The 23,757-nt window shown below is 32.5% G+C and overlaps 1 protein-coding gene across 1 annotated transcript; it reads right to left on the bottom strand.

Moving 5' to 3' along the window:
* Positions 1-21,559: 21,559 nt before the first annotated feature.
* Positions 21,560-22,864, bottom strand: LOC129220872 (uncharacterized protein K02A2.6-like). The gene is given in 2 exon segments (XM_054855305.1): positions 21,560-22,272; positions 22,275-22,864. Coding segments are annotated over 2 exon segments (822 nt in total). The 5' UTR covers positions 22,384-22,864.
* Between the last annotated feature and the right edge of the window lie 893 nt (positions 22,865-23,757).

Below are 23,757 nucleotides of genomic sequence, written 5' to 3'. Positions count from 1 at the left end.
TTTACAGGTTATTTTCTGCTGTCTACATTAATAATGCATGTTTAAAGTTCGAAATTTTTCTTCTAAACTATGAAATTTTAATTATGTGTCATTATTTTTTATATCGTTTTACACCACCACGCATCAGTTATGCAAGTTAACTTTGTGGGAGTTTTGTGTCAAGACAGAGCTTTAAATTTATATTATAAATCAATAGTTCGTACGCATTTTCAAAATTTTAAGTTGTGTCACTTTCTTTACCGGGGTGCGATATCTTGGTAAATTTCGTGTTTTTCTAAGTTTACACAAAAAATGAACATGTGCCAAATTACAAGAATATATTAGACAAAAAAAATTTAATGCTATGTTGAATTGATGTGGAATGACTTTTTAACAAAAGAGAACAAAGCCGATGAGAGGCAATGTCAGGCTAGTTGGAAACTGGGAGCCCAGCCCTTAGTGGGGGCCCGGCTCGGAATTGGAGTAGTAGAAGTTTTATGGGGAGAAGGGGCCCGATGATCAAGCTGGCAAGGGGTTCACCTTGGCTCTCCGCGGCCCTGAAAGAGAGAAATAATCTGAAACATAAAAGTGTGTTCAAAACCAGTGAGAAAGAACAAGAAATTTTGGTAATTGGTGATCAACTTATATTTTTTCTGCGTTCTCTAAAACCCATAAAACACACGAAAAAATTCGGGATTTTTCAGATGTAAGCAAAAAAAGCTAATTATATTTGACCCAGAAACTTGAAATCTTTTTTCCATCAGCAATCATCCATGTCAAAATTCTTTCAGAGAAAACGATACTGACTAGCTGCAATTAAAATACAATGAAAACGAAATCTGAAACCTAACAAAATGTGGGAGAAAAAAAATAACGCGTTAACCGATTGGTTTTACATGATAAAATGCAGTATGTAAAAAATGTAAAACAAAGGCATTTCTTCAACACATCATTGATTTTTAAGGCTAAGAAAATAGTGTGAAAAAATCATTACTTTGGCGAGAATTACAGACAAGTCTGAGAATGCTAGAAACTAGTTTGATTAAATGTGTACTGACGTCACAACAGAGCCTAACGACAAAGTGAAAAGACTGTCGCCCGCATTAGCTCTGGCGCTGTTGGTTTTAAGCTCTTTCTTCCAGATTGAAAAAGTATTTATATATAATATATATTCAGGACTATAATAAATTATTATGGACATTCTCTATGTTATAAATCTTGCGTTAAGTTTTTATGCAAAAAATTTTAAGCAAGAAAAGGCGACGGTACTAAACTCACTTAACTTTTGATAAAATAAATTTTTGAGTGCTTTTTGGGGAGTAGTTTTTGAAAATGATTTTAGGTAACTACTGTCTTTTTAAACCTCTTTGTGATATTATGCGTCCAAAAAATAATACATTTTGGCAAACAAACAGTGTTTCCTTCCAAAAAATATTCTGCTCCTCACTTTCACATCATTGATATATACTACTTGATACTGTACTTCAATTATATGTTTAGGAGCGAAACATTTATTTCAAGCATCTTTCATAAATTTAATTTTAAGTTCTATTATCCATATAGATCATCTGCAAGAAGTGGATATAAAATTAAAAAAAAAAAAAAAACAATACAAATCATGTCATTTTACAAATGGGGACATATCTCTTAAAACCTAGCAAGTCAAAAATTATTTTTAAAACCCTGCATTATAATGAGCCTAGAACTTGAGAAGACTGAATTATTACTCCTGTTCTAACAAACTAAGAACGCTTCAACAAATTTTGTTACACGAAAAAAAAATCAAGTTTTTCTAATGGTACTCTCTTTAAAATGTACAAGGATTTTGTTCTCTTCATAATAGCGAATGTGTGTTTATTACCTTAAAAAGAAGAATGAAAAACAATGACATCAAATTGCAGAAATCACTTCGTGGTGCAATTAGTTTCACATCGAATTTTATTGTTGTAAGTGCTATGGGTTAGCCTATGTAGCGAGACGTGACACATACACAAACAAGCAATTGACTTTCTTAAAAGAAAATATTCACGACTGATTTAACTGTCAGCAATTTTTTTCCTATCTGCATTCTTTATATGAGTTTTGAAGTTAAAAAAAAACCTTTTTATTTATTGATTTATTCCAGCTGCTTCACATCCAACATGTTTTTGATCAGCAGTATTTTAATTTCAGAGATAAAATTCGCAGTTAATTTGATTGAATGTGAATACTGTAATGCATTAAAATCATGTATAAGAGTGATTCTCTAAAAACCTGATATTTTTCAATCACATTTTTTTTAAACAAAAATTCTGAAAAAAAAAATACTCACTCAATGTCAGGAACTTATTTAGAGAAAAAATAGAGGGAACTCACTTTAACTATGTTATACCCTCAAAAGGGGGGGGGGAAGGGTCAAATTTTCATACAGCAAGAGACTGACAAGCAGCACCAGGAGAGTTACAAAACGAATTTCTTCATGTGTTATCCAAAATGTAACTATAATACTAAAGAAATAACTGAAGTCTAAATCAAAATGTATGGTTATTGAATGACAAAACAAAATTTATGTAAAACCTCCCTTAACGGACACTCCCAATTTCTTCGAGTACAAGTCCCACATAGGTTTTTCCATATTATTCACTCTGAGTAGCTTACACTTCGAATAACGGACATTCATTTCAAAAAAAAAAAAATCGATTGCTACATTAATACTTTATTTAAGTTCGCCATACACAATATGATAAAATTTACAAAAAGAAACGTTACCTTCTCATTATCTGCGAATTGTTTTATGGTTCAGGAAATACACAAACATAAAACAAGAAGGGAATCAGCAATATTAATAACATATAGCCTATTTTACTTTTAATTTAAAGCAACTACGAAATTTATAGCAACTTCACTAACCCATTCGAACAACATTTAGATAAACAAACGTTTAACGAATAAATCTCTTTTGGAACGATTCGTCTGAACAACAACAAAATAATATTAAATAAATAGAATTATTCCACTGATATATTTTTTATTTATCGTTTGCCAAATTTAACTTTCTTTTTTCAATCAATCTTATAAGATAAGTAATGTTATTTTTCTATTCTGACCTCTTAATTCAACCACACACTATGAGTAGAGTTAAAATTTTTCGTTTATTTAAAAGAGAAATATTGTCCAGGATAATGACTGCGAAAATGTTTCATACTCTATTCTTAATCTTCAAAATGTTAATGAGAACAGCAGACAAATCATATTAACAAAATACTCAAGGAATCCAAGAAAATGGTGTTAATAAACTGTTTTATAGTACAGCAGATTAAAAATTCCTTTTTTTATCTACAATAACTGAACTAATTCCCAGAACAAGAGAATGACATGAAAACCTGGGGACAAAGTTTAAAACGATGTACCTTGAGGATTTAAATAATTTAATTTATTTAAACAATGCTATTTTACACCTTTAAGTATGCTTTATTTTTTACTACAAATTGAATTTGTGGAATGTTGATACAAAAATTTTAAACAATTTAAGTCCATTTGAAAAACGTATGGGGACACGCCAAAAGTGTGACTTTCAGGGTATTCAAAAATTTTTGTAGAAAAATCTAAATGAGTTATTGTTTTAATAAGAGTTGAATAACATCAGATAAGTTATTTCTAACTATAAAAAATGAAAACACTTTCTGAGTTAAACACTTTTTGTGTTAGGCTACTAGGACATAATATTGTTAGGATTTCGGAGAATCACCCATATAAGTTTTTTAAAATTATTATTTCTCCTTTTATTATTATTATTTGTTCTTCTAAAAATACTACTAAATTAGCATTTTTAAAAGTAAATAATGCATATATATTCAGTAAGTTACCGCCCTATAGCCAGGGCTAAGGCAGAAATACATGTAATACATACCGCCAGCTCAGTCATTCCAGCCGACTACTGCAGTTTAGTGTCAGTACTAATTCTGTATTAGCTACCAGTTCGTTTGGCACTCTTGGCTTAATTAAGTGGTTTTCTACCTCCAGCTCAGTTACTCCCATGCTGAGCTGATGAGTGCTAATAAGCACGAAACTGTAGGCCTCGGCTGGAATGGGCTGAGCTGGTGGTGTATTACACGTAATACATTTTATTTAGCATTTTTTTTTACATTATATTTTTTCATTCGTTGCTGTTATGAATATTTTAAACTGGTATTACATCTCTCTATGGCGTCGTGTTGAATACACCACTTTGTTTTTTCTAAGTTATTTTGCGCAGGAACATACACAATCTAATCCTTTTTTAAAAGTTTGCCATTAGTACACTATTCGGTATTTTGTATTACCGAAATACAAAAGGTTAAAACGATGAAACATCCATTACACTGGCGACCCCTACAGTGTAGACTGTAGAATACAGTCTGTACCTATTAAATTTAAATTGTGTCCGAATGAAGACAGTTATAGGCAAGCCTTCAATTCAGTATTTTTTCTGCGCATGTTTGAGGCAGTAAGATAAAATGCCTAAAAGCTGACATCCAAAAAATAGTTTCTAACTCTAGTTGAAACAAATATTTAAAGTATTACCAACTCTCTAAAATAACTTAGAAAGAGATTTCATTTCCTATGAAGCAAGATAAACTTATTCTAAATTACTTTAGAATATTAAAAATGTTTTTTTTTTTTTTTTTTTTTTTTTTTTTTTAATATTTGTTTCGTTTAAATATGTCTGCTTAAAGAATTGTTTTTTGGGTGTCAGATTTACGGAACTTTGCTTCATTATTCAATTGGCCGTAACAGCTTTTAAACGGTGGAATATTTCGGTTTAGTGAGCTTTTAATAACATCAAAATAAGGAAACGTCAGTTTGCGGTGTAATCGGGCATATGATAACTTTTTTGTTAAACTTTACTTCTTACAGAAATATCGCCCAATTACGCAGAATATTTCTACCTGAGTTGAGGATTATATGAGAGAATAGGTAGGGGAAAAGAGGGCACATGTGAACATGGTATGCTTTACTAAGGTAACGTCAAGCAAAAAAATCTTTAAAAAATCTCAGTACCTGCCCTACTTTTTAACCAAACTAGAAGAGCAAGAAGCCAATTTATGTTCCTGTGGTGACAGTTTCTTTGTTTTAGTTAGCAGATGCTGATGTACTTTTATTGCTGTACTCATAGTGTAAAAACATATTTTAAGCAAAGTAAAAAGCTAAATTTAATTATTGTGATCCATTATAGGAACATTCACTTAAATTAATGACAATGTTTAAATTTTGCAATTAAATTAAAAATTCTTTATTTTTGAAAATTAGTTCTAAGAGAGATGACGGAGCACTTGTGAACACAATACTTAGGGGCACATGTGAACAGTTCCCATATCCTCTCCGCAAAATGAAAATTAGCTCGGAAAAAATATTTTCTTAATGACAATTACTGTACACTTCAAACTGACACAGTATAGGTTACAAACCCTTGAATGTAATTGGTATATACGTATATGCTCCATTATTACGAGTTTTTCGTTGAAATATGATGCTCGTCCTGCATTTTACTCTGTCGTGTTCACATGTGCTCCAAACTTGTTCACATGTGTGGATGTGAACCATACATGTGTAGGGTCCAAGCGTGTTCACATATGCATCCTATGGGGCCATATGTGAACAATTGAAGACATTTTTTAAAAAACCCATAAAATAAAGAAATAATTTTAAAAAAAAATCTGGAAAAATTCCATGGCACTAAGAAAGGAATATTCAATCATGGGGATCCTTTTTCTGTGAGAAATTGATAATATCTTCTCAGAAATCAAGAAATGAAAAAAATTGTTCACATCTGCCCCCTTTTCTCCTACCTATGAGTATAGTGTCCAGGGCCGTACTTAAGGGGTTTGTTTTTAGGATTCAAACCCCACCAAAATGTTTCAATATTATTTAAAAATATCCTTTTCATCATACTTTTTTTTGTTCAAAAATTTATTTTTGCTATTATATTTTTATCCCCCGCCCCACCCAATTTAATTTAGGAAATGAAATTAATGTTACTGAAGAATTATACAATGTCTCAGGGCTTTATCTGCAGTACTTATTTTATTGTAGCTATTGTAAACATCATAGCTTACAAAACAAATACAGCGATTTAATTCAGATTTTGAATACCTGACGCTAACAAAAACATCGAAATTCTTTGGATTTGAAAGTACCAAATTCTTCTTTAACTATTTTTTTTTAAAGGTGTCAAAAACAAAACAAAAAAAAAAAAATGCTGGACGCATCTAATATTTTGAGGTATTAAGAGGTCACAGTACATTTCAAACATTTTTTTTTAATTTAAGTAAATTTTATATTTCTTTGAACCCATAACATGCATACTTATTTCTTAATCAATAATTTATTTTCAAAATTTAAAAATATTGACTATTTTTTTAAAAAAATCAAAAAATAAAAGAACATTTCAATTTTTCGAAATTACTTAGGCTTTTTAATTTTTGTACTAATTAAAAAAAATTTTTTGCTAAACGATCACTATAATCATCTCTAACAATCTGTGCATTTTTTTGCTTATGAGTTTTTTAGAAAATTTCCTGTGATTAATTATGTAAAAAATCAAAGTTTTTTTTTTTCTTAAAAATTGGTTTTTAAAGGTTTAACATGCTTTAAACATTTGATCCAATGCACAGTTTTCTCAAATATGTTATCCCAATTGCAAAACGTATTACTTTAAAGCTGTATCTTTAATAGAAAAAAATCCTTAGGGATTCTAATGACATGAAAACACAAAAATACCATCATCGAGAAAAAGCAGTTTAAAGTTTTTCTTTTGCATAAGAACACATAGCGAGCATGGCCTAAAACCACTCATAACTTTTTAAATATTTGAACTTAAGCAATGAATTTTTTTCCCTGTGTTCAGAATAGTTTTTAGTTTTAATATAAACAATAACAATTTTTTTTTTGATCATTTCATCACATTTGAGGTACTGTAACCCCTTAACATGTATCAAATTTTTAACAATGATAGTGTACCTATCATATTTGTTTTTCTTCCTTTAATAGTTACTTCACCTTTTACATTTTCTCATGCTAATGTCTTCGAAAAATTATTCAAATAAACTATTGTTAAAAAAAAATCAGTAGAATACATATGACTGAAATCAAATTTTATTGATCATATAGATTTCACGAGAAATGTGGGTTTGGTAAATCCCTCCCCGAAACAAAAGTCTAGTTACAGTCCTGATAGTATTGGCTTAAAAATGTAGTAAAAAATAACAATGACCTCATAATTAATTTCTTCCGAAAATTTTCTTAATACCTGTTTTGGCATAAAAAGAGCAGTAGTTTCCTCATATAGTCTTTGGTAAGTTGTATTTTTTATTTATTTTATTTTTTTAATGCATTTCCCAACAAGTGGGTCAAGTTCTGAAATTAGTTCTTAACATGAGATACATTTTCCATTATCTAAAACTGCACATTTTTCATTATGACAACGAAATGGTAAGCCACACTCGCTTAATTTAATTACTGCAACGACACGCTTCGAAACATAACGAAAATGTTACGTCTCTCATTGAATTTCGTCTCGTAATTGGTTGTAATGATTTTTCATTTTCCTTATCAAACAATCATACAGCTTTCTGCGTATTTTCTCCATGAGTTCTGATCCATTTATTAGCATCTTTCGTATGAAAGCACCTTATTGGAGAATGATTCGAAACAGTTACGCAAAGCCTGGACATGAAATATCTCTACCAGAACTAACAAAAGAACAAAGCGAATATGTATACAGAAGGGATGCACCGATAAGCAAATTGGCTGATTATCGATTACTAATTAATCGGTTGTTGAAAATCGGCCGATTAATGATCATGATGATTTTCAATACTTTAATTTCTCCGTTACTCATTTTTTTTTAATAATATTTCAAAATTTCATTCAATTTCTGTGAGCAAATTTTCATATTATTTTTGACAAAAGGACTTCATGTTAACTAGCCATGAAAATTCAAATATTTAGTTGGTTGCTGTATTCATTAGACGTTTTCAACTAAGTAGCCATTTTTTTTAATTAGAAACCAGTTAACCCAAGTCTTATATTCTTTTTGAAAACTATAAGAATATCTTGAAGCACCAAGTGAAGGTAGGGCCCAAAGAAAAGTATTGACAGATAAAGCATGTTGCGACATTAAAAAACAAAAAAAAGAAGTAATTTAACAAAAAATTTTAAAAAAATAATAAAATAAAATAATATTAATAATAATAATAATTTAACAAAATTAACGTTACTTCAATCATAATTTTTTTGTAAAAAAAAAAAGACTTAAAGCACTTACATAAAAGTTATAAAATGAAATGAGAAGTGAAATGATGAAAGTAGGTAAAGGATTATTTGGTGTAGGAGGAAATATGTATATGAACCAGTAAGAAATAAAGTAATCTGCAGCTTTGTACAATTAAACGTTATTTAATTTTCTAAAGCCAAAAATAGTTTACGTCCTGACAATCCTGAAGTATTACTCATGTTTTGACATTGCAGTTTAAAAATACCCGGATTTAATTCTCCATAATAGTGTCTCATGAACGTCAGCTGTGAGGATAATTTTAATATTTCATTTAGTTTTACGCAATTTTTTCTAGTGTTTGTCTTTTTGCAACCAACTTCAAAATCAAGGTGGTTATCAGTTCATACTCCCCCCCTCTTTTTTTTTTTTTGTTAGTTCACAACGTCTTCCTTAGTAAACCGATTTTGTTGATTTTATTTTGCTGCATCAAAGTTACACTACGTTTAGTATAATTTATTTCGCATCCCATTTCTGACGTGTTTCAAAGCTGCCTTAAATTGCTGCACAGTAAAACCCAGCCTTATAATTCATTTTAAATGAATTTCATGATTACTTTTCTTCGCTTCGGACAACTATAAAATAGTTTAGGAGAGTTTATTCTGTTTCATAACACACCGCGAAAGAATTGTGTAAAGGTATATAACCAGTATTAATGAGTGTAAGGTTACACGCATTCTGGATTGTGTAATATCATATTTTTAAATCTGAAATTGTTGGAGGAACCTGGTACTATGGTTCCCACCTGCAGTCAGTAGAATTCTAAGCGCATACTTAAAGACCAGCATCAGCGCAGAGCTGATAAACTCTTATTAGTGAATCGAAAACCGACCTTTGTGACCAAGCGGTAGAAACTCTTGCTTTGCGACCTGTCTATGAGACTCGTGTTGTGGGTTCCCCACAAGTTATGGGTGTTATTTCCTCGTTTAGTGAAATAAAAATGTCTTGTTTGTGCATTAAAATAAATAAATAATTAGTGTATATTGCTGTGAAAAAGCATGAACTTGATAAATATTAAAAAACGAATGAAAAAGCAAAAACTATAAAGAAGACAAAAAACAATGAGTTTCTAACATGATTTCTTTTCTGTTATAAAAACGAAATTTCAAGCATTGTAACCTACTAATTCATTTTTGCACTTTCAATTAGAAAGAAATTATTACTTTATCATTTAATATGTCTGGATAATTGAAACCATCGAATAGTTAAATTGAAGTATAAATTTGTTTACAATTAAAAATAAGTACTCGTTCAAGAAATCCAGATAAACGCTTAATTTTCGCTAATGTGTAGGGGGGGAGGTGGCCCAAAGCGGGTGGGCCTTCGTGTGCCCCCCTATGGTGTGTAAGCGGCGTTGCATGCGTATGTTGTGTTTACATGAACAACCCTGAGTTTTAATCAGTCCCAACGAAGCAGCAGTGAAGCGGCATGGCGCAACCGGGCTTGAAATAAAAAGAAATGATACATTTCTAAAAAAAATGAAGTTTTGTAACTTGTGGTTAGTCGAAGACCAGCTCATTTTTTTGACTGTCAATAATATTACGTTATTCTGACACCATCCACCTACAAACTACGATAGTCATTTTGTTTGTTTCTTTTTTAAATTTAAGGTTATAATTATTGAAGTAAAAAACGTGCCCTCGGGCAAAGCGGGTATGGGATTTAATCATATATTTCTTTATAATTTCTTGACTCGTGTGCTGACTTAGATTTTCTATTTCAATATGATAAGTAACAATTTAAAAAGTTATTTTTTAGGATGGCAATTAATTTGTCTATTAATATAATCAGTTATTTCTTTATGTTTTATAAACAAATATGCTGACTTTAAATTGGATAAGTACAACTTTTTTATGTATTTTTTTTATAAAGGCAGGTAGCTAGTCAATTAGTTTAATCATTTATAACTTCATATTTGATTTGCAAATGTACCAAATCACGATTAAGTTTACCCGTTTTGGGCTTCTTGGCTGGGCAAAGCGGGTTTTTCAAATGTTTGTAAAGGTTGATAATAAATAAATATTGGGTTTGAAATAATACAAAAATCACTTTTTATTTTGAAGTTCAAGAACCTTGCTAGAAAATAAAAACGAAATCGTTGCGATAAAATTCCAAAAACTACAATTTCGCGTTCTTCGAAAACCTACCGGCTTTGGGCCACCCTCTCCAAACCTTTCAAGCATACAGAAAATTCTGGTGTAACCTTACACAGAAGTGAGTGAGACGTTACGCTATAGTTAAATTACCATAGTGTAACCTTCCACCAGCAATGCGTAACTTTACACCAGTTCGAGAGTTTTCTCTTGGTAGAGTATTTTCTAAAAGGGAAATTGTGAGCTATTGTGCTGATGCTAAAGAAGAGCTCATTAGTTAGGAAAAAGGTTTCAGAGACCTTCCCTATAAAATAATTTCGAAATTCAAATCTTAAAAACACTATTTTAAGCTAACATTTGGGGAAGTTAGAGGAGAAGAAGAGGAGTAAGGTCGTAAAATTTATAAATGTTCCTTCCTTGTAAATCCTTTTTAATTGAAAACTGAATGATGTACATTTCAGTCAGTTTTTTTTTTTTTTTGATAAAGTTGAGGTAAGGGCGTTTGAGTTGCCTTTTCCTGATTTTTTTGAAATTGAAGTTTTAAAAACGCATCTTCAGTCACGTTAGAAGATATGTCAGGGTTTGTTGACTGCCCCAAGAAATTTTTTGGCCTTGAAAGATTTTTTGGCCTTATTTCCAGGTTACATGTATAAACGGTAAAAGATGAATGGCAATTTGCTTTCTTTGGAGCTGTTGTGAAGATGTTTGACGCGTATTAAGTACGCAGTATTACACCACAGTTACACCAGAGGCGCTGAGGCAGCTATGCTGCCACCGATTTTATGGAGTGAGGTTACACAGAAATTTTTACAATGTAAAAAATAGAACAAAATCATTTAAATATGAAGGAGGCAGTTAAAAATAAAGAAAGTCTTAAGTTACCCTAAATATATTACTGAGGCAAGCAAAAACTTATTTTTGAGTTTATGTAACATTTACTGTCTTTATGTAACATTTAAATCCAAAACTTCGAAACTTAGAACACATGAAACAATTGCATATTTTGAATCTTTTAAAAAACGTAGTAGTATAGCACAGAATGCATAATATGATTGCTGCCATTCCTATTAAAGTTCTAGCTACTGTACTCAGTGCTTCACGTTTTCGAATAAGTCATTAGAAATTGGCCACTTCGGTCATTGTTTGGATAATGTGGAGTATTATAATGAGATAGAGCTGAATTTGTGGTTCATGCTTATACAGTGTTGTGGGAGACAAAACAATTTTGGCTAAACCTTCTTTTCCCATTTTTTTTTTCCGCAAGATAATCTCATTTCTTCACAAAAGGTTCAAGTGCTCCGTCTTTGTTCAAAGCGTTCCGCTTCCCAATTTGCTTTTGAGGAAAAAAACCCGAAAACTGACTGGAGCAATTTTTTTTTTCCTATTGGCTCAAGGGCAGTGATTCCACTAAGAAATTTAGCGTAGGGAATTTATTCTTTTCCTTTCATTCATCTTTTTTGCTTAAATATTATTTTGGGGGGTATCGTTCGCAAAATTTATGATGTGCTACAAAGAAAAAAAGAGTTGTAGATTATTGTTTTACTTGATATTCTTCGGCCAAGTGAGATAATAGAAACTTACTTCACTTTAGAAATTCGGTCTCAGCTCCTTTGTTTAGCGATTAATATTTATAAGAGAACTCAATTCTCTGAATTTAGATAAATATTTATCAAAAGTATGTATTCTGCTCTTTAAGGACTCTTAATTTTATCTGAAATAATAATTGTGCTTAGCTGTCAGATAAAGATCACTAAAAACTAAGGAAAAACTCGCTAGGGGGGGGGGAAGCAAAAAAGTAAAATGGAGAGAGAAAGAAAAACCACAAACTAGTTTAAAAAGTAAAAATTGTCTTCTCAAAATAAACCAGTTTTTTTAATACTTAACTTTAAATAAAACTTTCAAAAATGCTGAATTTCAGTGTGTGCAATTTATTTAGAAGAAATAACCCAAAATAGTGTGTAAGAAAAATCAGAAGATCAGAAACAACTTCTATGTAAACACAAACGTTGAATTTAATAAAAATAAGGCTTTTTGTCATCATGTATCTCATTAGAGTTGAACTTGAAAGCATGAAAAAAGTCTAGATCAATTATGCGTAAAATAACATCACTCACTTCACTCTCGGCTTTGCTTAAGTCAACAGCTTCATCACTTGTTTACCTCGAGCTGTGTAAATAAATTAAACGTGTCTAAACAATTAAAACCAAACAGAAATACGTGTAAAAGAAACTTCTAAAGTTTTTCTTCCCTTCTTTGGCGCACATTTTATTGTTTTAAACTCTGTAGAACTTTTTTTTGAATATATGCAGAAAGATCTGACTTCAAAGAAGGTTATGAATTCGTCTGCGGCTTTTTATGCATGTTGTCTGGTTTCTCCAAGACAACTGGACCGATTTGAAAAATTCTTTTTTTGTTTGAAAAGGTAGACTCTCTTTCCAGATGGTCTCAATGTAATTTTGTCTGGATCTGATGAGGGGTCCCGGAGAAATCTAAGAAACTTTAAATTTCATAGGTTGTGGCTACGTAATCCAACTTGCGTCAACTCAGCGATTCGTCACAGGTCACGTGGCTTTGCCGTGAACGCTGCATTTTCTCGACGGAGGGGTTTTGTCTTGAATAATTTTTAATTCTCACGCCATTGCGATGTTTGATTTTCACGGCGCCGCCTGTAAATTTTAATTATATTCTCACGAATGTATCTATTATCACAATGTAGGAAATCAGTAAATTAAATGCGTTTTGCTACAAAAATAGTTTAATTAATTAATTAAATATATTTTTTTTGCTAATTACTGTCTTTATTTAGTCATTAAAGCTTTTCGTTTTTTTTTTTTAATATTTCAGTTTTTAAAATATTTAGTGTTCAATTAAAGGGGAATTGAAGACGAAAGTCCTCCTCCCTCCTTTAATGATTAAATTTATGTTCCGTAATAAATACATATCGTAACTGATGTCCGATTTCTGAAGTTTGACAAGTATTCTAGATTTAATATTTCATGATGCCGTCAGTTTAATTTATAGTTATGGCGATACTAATTAACAGACTTTGGTGGAATTTTTTTAATGTACTATGCTCCCCGATTACTAGAAGACGCCTGGATCGATTAGGACCATTCTTTTTCTGTTTGAAACGATATACTTCTCCCGGTCATCTAATAGTCATCAAGTCCTGGTATGAGGGATTCTGGTGAAATCGAGGGTACTCTTCAAATTTCATACTCTCGCTTTGTTGTTTGCAAATTCATAGCGTCTCTTTTAATGAAACGATTTTTATATATTTTTTTTTCTTTAATGGATAGGGGTGGTCTAACTTAGGATCCAAACCTTTGCTTCACCATATTTGTTATAGGCAAAAAAAGAAAAAAAAAACTTCATTTAGTTTCCTTATTAAACGATTAAATATAAAACCAATTGTTAAAAAAATGCCATAAAACAAAGGTACTTTCTTTACTCAGTGTTAGTACCATAAAACATTAATATTAATCAGGGGTGTCCACCTAAGGCTAGGGGGTTGTTTTCCTTTTTTTAGGGGAGTTCTTGCTTTAAGGGAGTCTTCGAGGGTCTTTGGGGGAGGGATGATACTTTAATATCGCACCTGAATCAATCATTAGTAGTCATATCGCAAATTTTCAGTGAAGGCTTCTTCGAAGCAAATAGTAAATTCATTTAGTATCATTGACCTAGTAGTATTTTGTTCTTCTTACGTATAACATCACAGTAGTTACTGTGTTTCTAGTGTGGTATTGATCTATAACGGGACCAAGGAAAGAGAAATGTGACTTTTATCACGAGTTACGTGATACGTATTATTGTGAAATGTAAATTAGTTTGGGAAACCATTACATTTAAACGGTTCTAATAAAATTAGCACACAAATAAATCCTGGAGAGGTTTCTCTCTAGGATTAGTTTTTAGTGCCAACCGTATAAAATGTTTTGCGCATAAAAAGTTTTATCTTTTTTTTTTACTGACTTCAAAAAAGAGATTTTAATTACTATGCAACGAACTATTTTAATACCTAACTAATTATATTCGATTTCTTAATATTGAATAACGTTTTGAACTACTACCTAACGTAACTGACAGCCCACGGAGCCATGAGTTGATCACTAATTTAACGAAACGCGAAATTAGTCTTTAAAACTAAACCTACTCAATTACATTAGGTAGTAGTTTATAGGAGGCTTCGACTTCAAAAGGTTATTAAAAATATAGAGATCGTATGTAATTAGTTAGGTATTAAAATAATTTATCGTATAGTAATTAAAATCAGTGTTTATTTTAAAATTGGGTATGTAGTTTAGTTGATTTTCGTACTGGAATTGTAAAATAAATTTGATTTATAGGTTTGGGTAGGAAATCGTATGTAAGTACGACAAATTATTTTTTACTTTTTAGTTCCTCTTTGTTTTTTGAAGTCTTCTTTTTTTTATTTAAAAATAATGCATTTTCAAATAAAATAAGGAAGAAAAATTGTTTTGTATTGGTATTTAGCTATCTGTCTGTCTATATTTATCAATTTATATCTATTTACTATATAAATATTTATTTGAAGAAAACTTACTCCACATCTACGAGTATCTTTATATGTTTCTACCTGTCTATCTATGCATCTACATTTAGCTAAGCATATGTGTCTCCCTGGGGGGAATTGATTCCGGATCACACCGGAACGCCGTTCTGCCAGTGCTTTGTTGGAAAAATAAAATCCCCTTTCCCTTAAATATTGGTCACTACTGAGAATTTAATTATTTCTCATTATCGTTTCGGTACCGGAAGATTTACGAATTCATCCCTGCTATCTATCTAAAAATATTAATCTACTTATCTCTCTTTATTTATTGTCTATCTAGAAATCAATATTAATTTCAAGAAAACTTCTGTAAAATATATCTATTCCCTGATTGTGTCTGTCAATACCTCTTGTATCATTCTATATATCTATTTAGCATAGCTCACAACAATATACAGGGTGTCCGAAAAGTTATATTTAAAAAATTCATAGAAAACCAACAAATTGTAGTATGAATTGTAGTATGGTTCAAGAGTTTAAAGTAACTTTTAAATCGTTTTTGTTGACATGGGAAAACTCAAAAAGGAATGAAAATTACTAAACGAGAATTACAAGCATAGCATATACTGACACGCTGGCTGCGAAATGCTTTTTTTTTCTTTTTTTCCCCCTTTTCATTTTTTTCCGATGTCATGAAAACTCTTGAATCTGTGAAGTGTTATGGTGCAAACCGCAAATTCATACGACAATTTGTTGGTTTTCTATGAATTTTTTAAATGTGTCAAGGACGTTTCGGACACCCTGTATAACTATTCCTAAGTTGAGCTGTGTGGTTGGAAAAAGTGTCGTAGTTACAAGTTCTTAACAATTAGAAGGCTTGTAAAATAGAATTCCGCTATTTACAGTAATATCTTTTGAAACAGGAAAACAATTAATTCGTTGTTTACTGGACAAAATCTGCCAAAAGTTGCGTAAAATATTAAATGACTCTTCTTCTAGCTAATTTATCCCAAATCGAACTCCGAGGAACACATTGCCTGCAAAAACTACATTCATATACCAAACTTCATGTTTCTACACCCTTACCGTTTAACCGGGACTTCCCCCTCACACACCCACCCACACACACACACAGTCACACACACACACACACAAAAAAATCTTATACTATTATATGATACAGAAGACAGATAATTATTACATTTTATGTAACAAAAAAAAAAAAAAAGATAATTACTCTATGTGAAGCTGTGGATTATAATATATGAGTAATTTTCCTTCTTATCCGTGATTGAAAAGTTAGATTCTAACGCTGTAAATCATACTAAGTATCACTAAATGTAATTTATTTACTTATTCTCTTCATTATATTGTTCCAAGCTGCTTTTCAAAAAAAAAAAAAAAAGAACTTAAATTTTTATTCCCTTTTTAACTAGCGTTTTCAAGACATTTTGTTCTTCATGAATAAAAAATATCTTTTAAAATAATGCGTCTAAAGTTTTATTTTGAAGCATTGAAATTTTTTTATTGCTTGCTGGTCATTTTAAAAGCCATGAATTCCCTTTTAACGTCTAAAATAACAGTATGAAATTTATATGAACGCGAAGAATAAAATTTCATCCTCGCGAAGTTTTCTCATCGTGATATAGAATGTGCTTTTACTTTTAACAGTCAAAAATTATGTGGCATTTATTTTATAAGGACACCATGTTAAGGTCATTCATGACGTATAGTTGCTGCGAAAAGGATCACTATTGTAGAAACAACCGCATCTGTTAAAAATAACGGGACCACTTATTTTTCTAGAAAAATGGGAGACCTAAATTTTTTGAGTTTAATTATTCTTGTAGTCTTTAAAAACTTCTCCTTAAATTCTGGGTAATGATATGTGTATTTTAAACAGTGATTATAGTAATGAAAAAAAAATAAAGGCATATTTCTTTATTAGTTTGTATTTGTTAAGGAAAAATAATGATATCATCACGTGAAAGTACGAAATTTGCAATTTTCTTTAAGACCAAATTTGATGCTGTATGTTTCAAAAAGGAATACATTTTTTTGCAAGATTTCTATAACTACTGGGATAATGACATTGTTTTAGCTAATGCACGTTTTCCCTTGTTCACAACTTATTCATATCAGAAACAACCTTTCTGCTGGTGAAGTAATAGTGATTAAAAATAAAAATTTAATAATACATTCAACAATAATGGCTCAAAAAATTCATTCTTTAATCCAATGGACCGGATCTATAACTTTTCAAAATTTTTTTATAAAAATCGGCCAGGTCTTCTTCAGGAAACGAGACAGTTCAGTTTTTCGTAACTGTATTCGGGAAAAATGAACAGGATTCCTAAAAGCGGTAATTTTCCGAGCTAAACGATAGGCCTAGTCACTCTAGTTGGAGTGAATACGAAATGCATCCATTTTTGGCTCGAAAAGTTGTAATTTTAATATGCAAATAAAGTTATCTTACCGAAGTTTCGGATGGAGTGTCGTCATAATATTGGAATGCAAGAATAACGTTTTAATCAGGGCTGCAGAGTCGGATTCACGGAGTCGGTCTGATTATTGGGTAAAAGAGTCGGAGTCGGTTGTCAAAAGTTTAAAATTCCAAGAGTCGGAGTGGGACTCGGTAATTCCTTAAATGTTTGTATTAAAAGGTTAAGACATTAGAATAATTATGAATATGTTTTTTATTTCATGTTCTATCAAAGAAAACCTATGTAGTTTTTTCTGATAGCGTTTAATTCAAAAAAAAAAATGTTAAAAAGAAGTTCGCAACTCCAGAATTCGAATATGCTACCTTGCAGCGATTAAAAATACTACAGAAAAAGGATAAACATTCCGTTCCACGTGTTTTTTTGGGGGTAAATTACAGGCTTTAGACAGTTTGTGGTGTAATGTCGTTTCAGAAGAATAGAAAAGAAACGTTCTCACAAACATGATGAAAGATTACTGTCATTAATTAAGCTTCAAAGCAAGTTATAATTACGGCATTTGTTTGTTTTACCTTTTTCATCCGCCATTAGTCAATGGCTGCAGCGCCTTTATAGTTTATTGGAGTCGCGAATTACAAACTTTTGCACGCATGTTTGTGTGGAGTGCCAAATAAAGAAAATTAACTTAGATTTTAGTCAAGAAAACCGCCTAACCAATGACTGCTTCGTTTCTTCTGAAAATTACATTATGTATCTACTGCTGCCATTTATACAAGGAGAAAAACTACAAACCCGACAAGTATATTACTTTATATTCCACCAAAGAGAAACAATCGCACTCTTTTGCTCACAACGGTCCATCAAAAAAAAAAAAAAAGTGAACAAAAAGGTATAACTTTTCTTATGTTACGTGTGAGTAGAATGACAATAAGAATTTCATATTGTGCTCAAGTAACTTTTTAAAGTAAATTAACGTATATTTTTAGTCAAGAAAAAAAAAAAAGACATAATCGTTCAACCAATGAGAGGGCTTCGTTTCCTTTGGAAATTACATTATGTTTACGTATTGTTGCCATTAATAAAAGTAAACAAACTAAAACTACAAACTCAATAGCTCTATTATTGAAAATTACAGATCATTGAAACTTTACAATATTATATCACAGCAAAAGGCTACCCAATGGAATACAAGTGTGCAGAAATTTATATTTAGAAAGGAGATCAAAGATTGAAACGGTTGCGTGTGGCATACTTCGAAGCTGTAAAAACTCCTCACGGTTTCTGTTTCAGCGCAGTCAATGAAAGAATTTTACGATATGGAGGAAAACTGTGCAAAGGACGAAGTGAATTAATTTAGGATTTTCCTTCTCCTTGCATAGTGTGAATGTTTGCATGCGAGCTTGATCGTTGTCGTGGCTTGTTTGCTAGTTCCAATATTGGCTGGAATGTGCGTGTACCTAATGGAATAAGGGTTTTCGGTTCTAAATTGGACGGTCATTATGCTTTTTGTTGTTTTAGCAGAATATAATGGACACATTATTCAAAAAGCTATGGAATTGCCAATTTAAACTTTGAGCGGAAAAACCGAAAACAGATGTAAACAACTCTGAAAACTGCATATTTTCTATTAATAAAAAAGTCATTCCGTAATTTAAAGAAATAATTGGAAATAAGTTAAATAAAAAATATCTTATCTCATATGAAAGCAATTTTCTCAAGCAATAAATACATTTTGTCAAAATATTAATTTGTAGGTGGCGTAAAAAATGGGAAAGGGTTTAACACTTAAAACTAAATTGACAACTTCACCAAGGACTTGACTCTGGAAAAAAATGTAAAACTAACCTGATGACGTAAATAAAAGAAATCATTAAAAATAGTTAAATAAATCTCTTATCTGATATAAAAGCAATTTTTCCCAGCAATGATTATATATTTCAAATTATTAATTTTCAGGTGTCATAAAAAATGGTAAACGTTTGACACTTAAGACTGAGCTGAAACCTTCACCAAGGACTCGACTATAAAAAAAAAAAAAAAAATGGAAAATCTTTCCCACTGAAAAGTTTTTTTTCTGATAACCGTACAATGAAGTCATTGCTTAGTAAATAGTTTTAAGGTTGAATTTTTTTAGTTTTTCTTACTAGTTTTTACACCAAATGTCGGGTTTTAAAAATTTTCTTTCATTTATAGGAACAACTGATGTGTGTCCAAATCTAGTCTAAAGAATCAAAATATAAGAAGTAAGCTTTTTCGAAATTTTATTTTTTCAAATTATAAATGAAAAACAAATGATTGAGTTTTTTCCCGATTGAAAGGTTCATGGTCGTTCCAGATCAGTGGTTCGCAACCTACGGCCCGCGGATCACATAAAGGTCTAAAAGAGGAAAAAAAATTAGGTTAGTTATTAAGGTTTCTCTCTTACTCATTGAGGCATTTTCTATATTAAAACATCTCTCTTGATAGGATATTTCCCTGAGACATTTGGCCTTATTTAGATTCATATTTTCTTTAGTCCTACATACTTTAATATTACAGAATATAGCATCTTTTTTTTAGTAATTCGCATTTTACTCCAATTCTTGCCAATTTCCTTTTAAAATTTCCCAATTTATCATTAAAATTATTTTTAGAGTAGAAGTCGGTCCTTTTCACTCCGACTCTGCTGCCCTGTATATAGCTGCGTCTTTTAAAGATATTTCTGCCCTGATTTATGTCGTGAATTAATCTGAAGAGTAGGGAATAAGTTCAAACCGAATTGTTTGCTGTAAAGAATTAAGCAAAAATATAATGTATATAATGCTTACTTCATTTTCATTCTCCAGAAACCCTATTGAAAAGCATTTTTTTAAACATGCGCCTAATAAAAACGCAATGAGAATAAAACGTATGAAATTTTATTTTACTATTAAATTTTATTTATAACAAATAAAAAAATATTTAACGTTTCTATGTGTAGATTTAAGTTTTAAAGTGAATTAATGAATTTGGCTCAGTAGCATTTTAAAAAAATGTGTTGTTATATTTTAAATCAGAGCTGTGGAGTCGGAGTCAGGTTGAGTTCGGGATAAAGAAATTGGGGTTGGAGTAGAGAGTCGAAGGTTTGAAATCCCAAGAGTTGGAGTCGGAGACGCAGTCGGTTATTTTTCTTATGTCCTAAACTCTGACAGTGCTTGCAGAGTTGGAGTCGGATCCAGGACCATACTGATTTTGGGGTAAAGGAGTTGCAGTTGGAATAGGGAGTCGAAGGTTTAAAATTTCAAGAGTCGGAGTCGGAGACGTAGTCGGTCATTTTTCTTAAGTCTGCAACTCTGCCAGTGCTTGCAAAGTTGGAGTTAGAGTCGGAGCCGGACTGATTTTGGGGTAAAGGAGTCGAAGCCGGGATTCGAAGGTTTAAAATTCAAGGAGTCAGAATTGGTCATTTTCTCTTCAATGCCCGCATCTCTGCCAGTGCTTGGAAAGCTGGAGTCGGAGTCGGAGTCGGACGAATTTTGGAGTAAAGGAGTCGGATTCGAAGGTTTAAAATTTCAAGAGTCGGAGTTGGTCGTTTTGCTCTTAAATGCCCGAATCGTTGTCAATGCTTGCAGATTCGGAGTCGGAGTCATTACCAAACTGATTTTGGCATAAAGGAGTCGGAGTCGAAGGTCTAAAATTTCAAGAGTTGGAGTTGGACTTGGTCATTTTTCCTTAATGGCCCGTGCTCTCATCCAGTGCTTGCGAAGTTGGAGTCGGAGACGGAGCCGGCTGATTTAGGGGTAAAAGAGTCGGAATCAGAGTCGAAGGTATAAAACTCCAAGAGTAGGAATCGTTCATTTTCCCTTAAATGTCCAAATCTCTGCCAGTGCTTGCAAAGTTGGAGTCGGAATCGGACTGATTTTGGGGCGAAGGAGTGTGAATCGGGAGTCGAAGATTTAAAATTCCAGGAGCCGAACTCGATCATTTCCCTCCAACTCTGCAGCCGTGTTTAAAATGTAGAAGGGCCATTCTACAGAAAAGCAAACATCTTTGTGGTGACCGTCATATAATTGAAGAGGCAATGTTACTGGATAGCACAAATATGATAGAAACACTTAGTTTACTTTATTCGAATATACACGTATTTACAGGATTAAACATGGCGCTGCTCTGCGTTCCGGAAGCACAAGATAGAAGTTAAAGTACATACAGAAGGCGCGACACTAGCGCCGCCGAATAGAGAAGAGGAGAGTCCTCACAGTCTCCCCCACTTAATTAAGAAACCCCCTTAAGACAATTGATAGTCCCTTAGGTATGAAGGAAGTCTTATATTCCTTTGAGAACGGCGAGGCAGTGGCACAACAGGTTGGCTGGTATTCTGAGTTGCCGCGGGAGCATTCTGGTTGTCACAGGAGATTGCAGGAGCTTTCTCTGGAATCCGTGGAACATCAAAAACCACAGTTCGTTGTCTTGAATCACTGGAAACATTAGAACGGCACTCTCGAGAAGGGTCCTCCTCAAGATGCATTGGCACACCGGTCGAATGCAGTTGGTTAATATGTCGCTTTAGTTGTCGTCCTGAGTCTAGCTTAATCAAATAATGGCGTGAACCAAACTTTTTTATTACTTTTCCAAACTGCCAGACGTTTCGGTTGTTCATGAAGACTCGAACCTGGACTCTCTCCCCCACTTTAAAAGATCTCACAGGACCACTGGAAATTTTTGATGTTGTTGGATGATATGGGAAGATAGAGTTCAAGCGAATACGAAATTCTCTGTTTAGATATAATTCAGCTGGAGACTTGCCACAAGCTAGAGGGGTTGCTCTATAGCGAAACAATATGTTTTGAACCTTGAATGGTATTGAAGTTTGTTCGAGGAATGAAGCTTTTAATTTCCTCTTTAAGGTTTGCACATTTCTTTCTGCAAGACCATTTGTTGCAGGGTGTCCTGGAGCTATAAACTTTTGGAAAATTCCATGATTGGAACTGTAGGTGTGAAATTCATCACTTTGAAAAATTTGAGCATTATCAGATACAATAACATATGGATATCCATGAGAAGAGAAAATTTTTTCAAGTAGAAGGATAGTTTTAGAACTTGTTGGGGCATCTCTGATTACTTCAACTTCTGCCCATTTAGACTTGGCATCGACACACACCAAGAAGTAGTAATTTTCGAACGGGCCAGCATAGTCGATGTGAATTCTGTCCCAGTTATTTGCTGGAAGTTCCCATGGATGGATAGACACCTTTGGTGGATTTGACTTTGTTAGTGCACATCCTTTGCACCCTTTGACTAATTTTTCTATGTCGGAGTCAATTCCTGGCCAATAAACATATTTTCTTGCGAGTTGCTTCATTTTCGTTATTCCCAAATGAGTTTCGTGAAGTTCCTCTAGTATTGTAGAACGTAAACCTTTTGGAATTACGACTCTGTCCCCTCGGAAAAGAATGCCATCAAGCAATGTAAATTCTGAATCTTCGCAAGTGTTGTTTAGCTTCTTTATTATTTCCTTCAGTTCTGTATCTTGTCCTGTTTCAGTCTGGATGGTCAGCGATGTTATTTGTTGACTTGAAATCTGGAATATATTTTCGGCGTATACTTGATTTGCTTCTTCGCCTATGAATTCATCAACTGACATTTCGGGCTTTTGAACTGGTGCCCTGGACAAGCAATCAACATTTTGATTTTCAGATCCCTTTTTGAATTGTACAGAGTAATCAAAACTTGATAAGTAGGAAGCATATCGAAGCAATCTTGCTGAAGTCATCCGAGGAAGAGCCTTGTGCGGGTGAAAAATTCTTGTAAGTGCTTCATTGTCGGTAACCAGCTTGAAAGGTTTGCCAAATACGTAGTTGAAGAACTGCGTCACACCGAAAATGATAGCTAAGGCCTCTCGATCTAACTGGCTGTAATTTTGTTCAGAACTGGTGAGTGCACGAGAAGCATAGGCAATAGGTCGTTCTACGCCTTCTGTAGAGTGACTCAGTACTGCAGCAATTCCAGTAGGGCTTGCATCAGTAGTCAGGATAACTGGTAAACTGGGATCAAATGGAATTAGTACCCGATCACTGCAAAGTTCACATTTCAGTTTTATAAATGCTGATTCGCAACTGGCGCTCCAAAACCAAGGTGCATTTTTCCTAAGTAGACATCGAAGTGGATATGAAATAGTTGAAAAGTCTGGAATGAAACGGGAATAATAAGTTACAAGTCCCAAAAATCGTCTGATTTCATCGGCATTTGATGGCCTTGGCATTTCTTGAACAGCACGGACCTTCTCTGGAGATTTGCTTATCTTGTTGTATTCAATAACATGTCCGAGATATTCGATTTTCTCTTGAAAAAATGAACATTTTTGTTTGTTTAAGTGTAGGTCATAATCATACAATCTTTGTAAGCAAAATTCTAAATTCTTAGTGCATTCTTCTAGTGTTTCTCCGTGTACAATGATATCGTCGAAATATGATTCTGTTTTCGGTA

The sequence above is a fragment of the Uloborus diversus genome, chromosome 4 (assembly GCF_026930045.1).
Source record: "Uloborus diversus isolate 005 chromosome 4, Udiv.v.3.1, whole genome shotgun sequence".
Classification (NCBI taxonomy): domain Eukaryota; kingdom Metazoa; phylum Arthropoda; class Arachnida; order Araneae; family Uloboridae; genus Uloborus; species Uloborus diversus.
Note: the sequence above shows the minus strand (reverse complement) of the source record. Positions and strands in the feature narration are given on the sequence as shown.